Here is a 6828-nt window from a genome sequence, read left to right as displayed (position 1 = left end):
AGGTAAACGGAACTCCGAGCAGTATAGCTGTATCTCAAGATAAAGGATTGACAAAAAATTAACAACACGGTAAGCACTGTATAACAACGGTAACCACTGCAAATTTACAGAGCGCCTATATTTACGCGATAGCGTTAAGGGCCCCGTGCTGCAGAAAAGCCGGTGTCGTCATCGGCGGTGTTGACCATGAGAGAAAAATCCCAGAAGGATTAATAAATAAAACCGAGTAGGAAACTGGTCGAGCTGGTTAATCGAACCAGGTCCTCCGGAGTGCGAGACGAGCACGCTAACCACTCCGCAACGCCAGTTCTTTTTTTCTTCTCTTTATTGCCTGTTGTTTGGAATGAACAAAGACGCGCCTAGTGCATACGGTGCTGTCTTAGAAGGGTGCTTGAGAGACATATACTGTGGTGCATATTAGTAATTATGAGCATGGAAATGAAGGCCTTGGAGAGATCCAAGGCGAGGACAGTTTTTGTGTGGCCAGGTATGAGGGGGTCATAAATATGATGTGTGAGCTGTAGCATGGCGTCCTGTGCCGACAGGTGGGGACGGAAGCCCACCATGCTGTGCGGGTAGAGGTCTTGCTCAGTCGTGTGTTGGGTGAGTCGGGCGAGTGCGTTATTCACGTTTCTTTCTATCGCGATAGTACTATCCAGCTCAACAGACCTCACCGATGTATCCTATATATTTCTTAAAACAACTTATCCGGCTTGTCTCGCAGAGCATATGTCTAGTATATATTCGTCAACGACCGCTGCAATTTAAACAGCAAAACTTTCGTGTCCTAATCCAAACTACGACAACGAGGTATCAAGCGAGGTATCAGAGAGGTATATCAAGGATCATAGCTGTACATCGTAGTTATGCCTTCGCTTTATTGAGCGCTTCCGTATGCCAAAAATGCTGCTTCCACATATTCCTAGCCCATAGCTTTCTACAAGGCAGGTTATAGCTAATTAAGTGTCCTTGATATTCTAAGTCAAGCAGCTTGAGTCGTAGGGACTTCCGTCGAAGCGGCCTCGCTTGTGACCGGCGCTGTTGTAGCAGCCGACGCATCAGCACTGGTCGCTGCTTCAGACGTTACAGCGTCTGTTCCTGTTTCAGGCGTTACAGCATTGGCCACTCCTCCAGTGGTTACAGAATCGGTTACTGCTTCAGTCGTTAGACCATCGGTTGCAGCTTCCGTGGTTACTGCGGCCTCAGTTGTGTTGTTGGTCTCTTCCGTGGAGGTGTCAGTGTCGCATGGGCGGTGGTGCTGGAGGTAGAACATGTAGAAAAATGAAAAAGATTGCCAGAAAATGAGCACGCATTTTATACTCCCTTGTTCACGTAAGCGTTAGGTGAGACGTAACAGCGAACAGATGTAACACCACATCTATAAGAATCTTTCTACCATGGGCAATGTTCTGCCTTGTTGTTCAGTAGGTTCGTAAACGAAGCATTGCTCATTTCTACCACTTTACTATCACGCCCGTCTGCAGCTGGTGGCCATATTTAGTGTCTTTTTTTTCCACCATTTCCTGCTACAAGTTGGCATAGCCGCTTATAACCTGCAGTTCCTATCCTCTGGACGGAGTAGCATCACAAATTTGGCATCCACGTCATTCCTCCGCTTTTCTAGCCTTAGCTGCTGTCCTAGATCGTTTCTCTTACAACATATTCACTGAGCACAAAATGGGCTTACTGACTCCACAAAGCGACTCCTAAATTACGCTACTGTTGTTCAATGTAAGAAAACTGATAAAACAGTTTCACGATCACAATACTTACGTGGTGAGGTCGGTGTCCATGAAAGCGTCCGCCAAGTCTGCGGCGCAAAAATTCCCAATCTGGTCTCGCGAGGACTGCAAGACGAAACAGTTAAAGCAGATCGGGAATGTCAATTAAAAAAAATAATAAAATTTATTTTGCATCAACCTTTCATATGCTTATGCTAGTTTGTAGAGTGGCGACCCCTGTCAGGCGGTGTTTCCGGGTTTGATACCTCAACCGGTACGTGTTCGTGACTAAAATAAATATCCTAGCCACCCCGGTAAGCTTAGTTCGTAGAGGAGGTGCGTCGGTAGGGCGATGGTCCCGGGTTTGAACCAGGACGAATGTATTTTTCAACTACGAAGTTTCTGTGCAAGCTTTACAGCTTTCCTTTGTAGCCGTTTGGTGCGCTTCTTTGGTGCGCTTGGGTTGATGCTGACGAGCGATTCTTACCTTATTACCTGTGCGTTTCGACGACTGACTTCTCCGATTAAATTCTGCGCAATTTTATATACAGTGAAAACAGGGTGTTCTACCTATGACTTTACACAGTTTTTAAAAATATGCTTTTTAATTACAAGAGCGCTTTTCTCGGCATAGGATTACCAGTGATGTAGTGTGTCAGAGTAGGCTATGACATGCTATCTATTAGCATGGTTAACTAAGATTGAATAGCTAACTTTCTAACTGTTACCGTTAGGCTCCTTAATTATTGAGAGACGTGTACCTCTTCCTAAGTAATTTCAACAAATTTTTTTATTATTTCAAAAACGCAGTCACTCTCGGTGCACTGACCCAACGAATTTTGTCTACTTCGACGAGCTACCAGCACACAAAATCGCATGTATTTTGGCTCGAAGTAGCCAGAATTTGTTGGGCCACAGCGCCGACGGTAACCGTGTTTTCGAAATTATAAAAAGTGATATTCATATTACTCACTGTGGGCTCCGCGATTTTCAATAATTAAGGAGCCGAACAGTAAAAGTTAAAAATTATTTACCTATTTAATGTTAGTTAACCGACCTGCCAGTTAGTGCGTCTTAACTGTATTGTCATGTGCTACACCACTGACGGTCATATACCGGAAAAAGCATTCTTCTAGTTCAAAACGCAGATTTCTAAAAAATTGTGTAAAGTCGTAGGTAAACACCGAGTATATGATGCACAGTAAAGAACAAGTTTCAAAACTCCACTGAACGAAATCTGTTCGACATGTACTTCTAATTCAGGCCGAAAAATGGCTTCCATCTTGCGTTTTCTTCTTGTTTTCTCTCGTTTATATCGGGCATATAAATAAAGGCTTTTCGTTCCAATAATTAACCCGGGAAAAACGCTTGTTGTGTCCCATAAGGTTCCTCGTTACCTTTTTATTTTCACCAGTTCCTTTTAAAGATAAACCACGTTGAACTTGCATCTTACTGGAGTATATTTTAAATTATATTTGCGAGGTTTTTGTGTTTCTAAGTAATTTTCTATTGACATGGAAATAACACGTGTGAAGAGACGATGATCATAGACACGACAGAGTGCGATACTGAGTTTTTAATTAGCAGTAATCAGGGGTGCCCTTTTATTTCAATATTGTTAAATAACTCTTTGTAAATAACACCAAAATGCTGCTGTCCAAGCAAGAACAGAACCTCTGCTGTTCGTGACGACACTTTACGGAAAGAAGACAAGCCATTACCCGCCGTTATAAATACCGTGAATACGGTGTTGAAAAATTCGTAAACTTTTATCAAGTGAAAACATCTTCTCAGGTGTTTAGAACCTTGCTGGACAATAAGCACTTATCGATAAGCATTGTGGGATATGGAAGGAAGTGACAACTCTGTGAATAAAAGCACTATTTCAGCCAAAACCTTGCGTTGTGACATGCTCATTTCAAATATAGGCCTTCTGCACTTGGCATTCTCCATAAAGAGGAAAAACAAACAGCGGCTGTGACGCAACTTAAACTGGATGATCGCGCATATTTGACCACATTACGTTTATTTGTTTCGGTCATTTGAAGGCAAAGTCTTCTACCCCTACACCAAATTTTATGAAGAATGCTTTTTGTCGCTCAACACAAAGTGAACAAGTCCTGAAGAGTGCCTCAGTCCCATGACCGACGCTTCGACAAACAGGACTCTTCTTCGTCTGAGTCATTTTTGAAGGTGGTACTAAGCTGTTTTCCCTAGCGTTTTAGTGCGGTAGTATTTAGGCTGTGTCAGAAAACATTTTCCGCTCCTTCGCTACGAAATTTCCTCATTGGTCGAGAGATGTCGCGTGACCTTTTGACATCATAACAATCTGACTACCGTGGCGAGTGGGAAGGTTCCACGAATTCAATTGAGAGGGTCGTGACGTCATCAACGCATGTGACCACCAGTGGACCAATCAGAGGTCACAGCCAAATTTCAGAATCTGAGGGCTCCTAAAGGTTGGGTGTTGGCCCATGCGCTAAAATTCTAAAGAATAATCATAACTTTGGAAGTAGACCTACATCAGAAGATAGATTAAGATGTATTAGTGGGGACTAGTCGTTCGGGTTAGTATAGTCCCATATGCCAATCTAATCGAAGGTATTCGAACATGCTCGAAGGTGGGGATTCATGCATACCATATAAGGGCTGTGGAACCTACCCCAACGAGAGTTTTAGTGAGAGAATCGCGACAAGAACATTAGACTCTCATGGTTGACACGATAGCTAGCAACATAAATGCTGTCACATTTGTTTCTTTCACAATGGGGTTAAAAAGAACCCCTGGTTGTTTTGTGCGATTTTCTATTTTTCTTTGTTTGGAACAATCTTCAGGTTGTTAAAACGCAGGTGCTGCTTCTTCAAAAAAAAGTGGTATCAAAAAGATTATTGGGTTTCACTGCCTGCGAAAAGAAGAGCAGTACACTATATAGCCTTCAAGCATGCTCAGGCCATCATACGAGATGTTCTTAATTTTGTCCTCACTATCACGAGAATCGAAAGAAAGAAGATGTTTTTTATTTATTCACTTCTGGGAAGTCTTTATGGTTAAGATCATTTTCAATGATAGCCTTCTGGAACTTCACCGAACAAAATGCTTTCCCGCAAATAGCGCATTATCACGTTCACCAAGGTTCTCATCAGCGTCTTTAATGATGTACGGGTCTTGTAGGCTTTTTGTTGTCTTGCGTGGCTCATAAAGTAAAGAAAACATGGTAGTTCTAATAGTTTATACATTTGCACAAGAAATGAAAACAAACTGAGCCAGCAAAACTATCAATTGTGTTACATTCATCTACAGAAGGCCTGCATCAGTATCAACAAAAGTGTGTTTAAATTCACTCTCAAATAAAAGCAAATAATACGGATCCAATTATTAACTATGAGACATCGATACGTGTTAGCTCTGCATGCCCTGCCTACTTATTTGTTATGAAAGACGCCCAAGAGTATTTATGCTCAATGTTTTCCGTATCAAATATAATAATTTTTTTCATCTTGGTTCATGAAAAGTGAAAGTGACAACGTCCTCTTGCTGCCCTAAGTCGGGTGCACTTGAATTCACAACGCTCCCATTTGGCGGAATAGATGGCTACAAAGGTAAACATTTCTCCCCGGTCCGCAACATCACAATGTGTCACCATAAGGATGCTATGTCTTCCCGTTCTGTGTTGGCACTGCATTATAGATGAATCCTTCGTCTTCTTTAGGCGATTTAATTTCACTACTTCACCTTTGAAATCCAGGAAATGGCTCTTGTTCATAGCTGAGAGCCCTAACATTGCGGTCGTTAGCTGTCAATAGCAAGTTGAAGAAGAAATCAGGGGTGAGAGCTTATTGTGTATGTGTGTGTGTGTGGGGGGGGGGGGGGGGGGGGCAAATACTGCTCCTAGTTATATTACAGTTGTAAAAAAAAAAGCACCGAAGAAGTACCTTACCCATAAAATGCGATGTGAACATTGCATCATTATTTCTCTAAAGTAAAATCTGTCTTGGCTTAGAAGTCTGTAACTCTAGCATTTGTATGCAGTTGAAATTAACGTTCCTCCTGTCGTAGTTTTTCGTTCTGAATAATTGCTTTCACAATGTCTGCATTGGTATAGAATGTGCGTGTGTGGATTAGGTAAAAGCACTATTTCATTTCTGCCTAAAACATGCGGTATATCCAAGACATGTGTTAGAGAAAACCCGGCAACGGACACCATAAAGGTGAAGTAACCATGCACAAGTTACATAGACGCCATATAGACACTTCAAAAACAGATGAAATGAAGCAAACGATTAATGTACTCACCAGCAACGAATGCAATGGTGGATAACAGCACGAGCGTTGGAAGTGCTCTCATTTTTCGCTTAGAAGCGGCTTTCCTACAGGCAGACTTCCAGCAGTGGGTATCGGCGAAGCGTTTAAGTGCAGAAATTTTGAGTGTCTTCCGCCTACGCGCACGCACGTGGTGTGGTGGCGCAGAGCAGTTTCTAGTGCACACACACCGTAAGGTTCGTCGCTTACGGCACTCTATGCAATAGCGGATGCCACGTGCCGACCGCGGCTACATACCTAGGCTCTGTTGCAGCCCGGTTACAACACGCTAAACAGACGCTGTACTCTGGTGAGTCATGGCTCACGTAACGAGTGTAGAGACGGCCTCAGCTGAAGGCGAGCCAAAAAGAAAAGCATGATATCAGGTACATTTTCAGCCTAGATCTGCGAAATGGATGTGCTTCCGTCTTCGCATGCGCGTCCTGGTGCGGTGAGCAGAGCAGCTGCAGGACCATAACTACGACCATAAATCAGCGGCACCAAGTCACGCCACCACCTGCGTTGGCTGGTTGGCATGTCGCCAAGGAAGCGCAGTTGGCGGGGTTCCTGACGCAATTCCTGTTTTTTTTTTTTGTCTTCTGAGTGGCACTGAAACAATTTGCGGAAGCAACGTGTGCTGTAATAAAAAACAGAAAAATGATGACATGGCCAAGTCTTTCGCCCAGATCCAAAAAAGGGACGAAACTAGGTTTGAAGCGTCACTACACACAAAATTTGTCATGTTAACTGAAGGGAAATTTATGCGAGATATGCAGAATTTTTTAACTGAACAAACAATGGCACACA

At 43.0% G+C, this 6828-nt stretch overlaps 1 protein-coding gene across 1 annotated transcript; it reads right to left on the bottom strand.

Annotated features, from left to right (window-relative positions):
• Positions 1-854: 854 nt before the first annotated feature.
• Positions 855-6195, bottom strand: LOC144121324 (uncharacterized). The gene is made up of 3 exons (XM_077654490.1): positions 6016-6195; positions 1774-1847; positions 855-1258 (listed from the first exon to the last, which is right to left on the bottom strand). Exons 1-3 carry the CDS (start codon positions 6065-6067, stop codon positions 983-985), a joined length of 402 nt encoding a protein of 133 aa, XP_077510616.1. The 5' UTR covers positions 6068-6195; the 3' UTR covers positions 855-982.
• Positions 6196-6828: the final 633 nt, after the last annotated feature.

This window comes from Amblyomma americanum, chromosome 2, assembly GCF_052857255.1.
Source record: "Amblyomma americanum isolate KBUSLIRL-KWMA chromosome 2, ASM5285725v1, whole genome shotgun sequence".
Classification (NCBI taxonomy): Eukaryota; Metazoa; Arthropoda; class Arachnida; order Ixodida; family Ixodidae; genus Amblyomma; species Amblyomma americanum.
The sequence above is the reverse complement of the archived record's forward strand: the minus strand, read 5'-3'. Positions and strand labels throughout refer to the sequence as shown.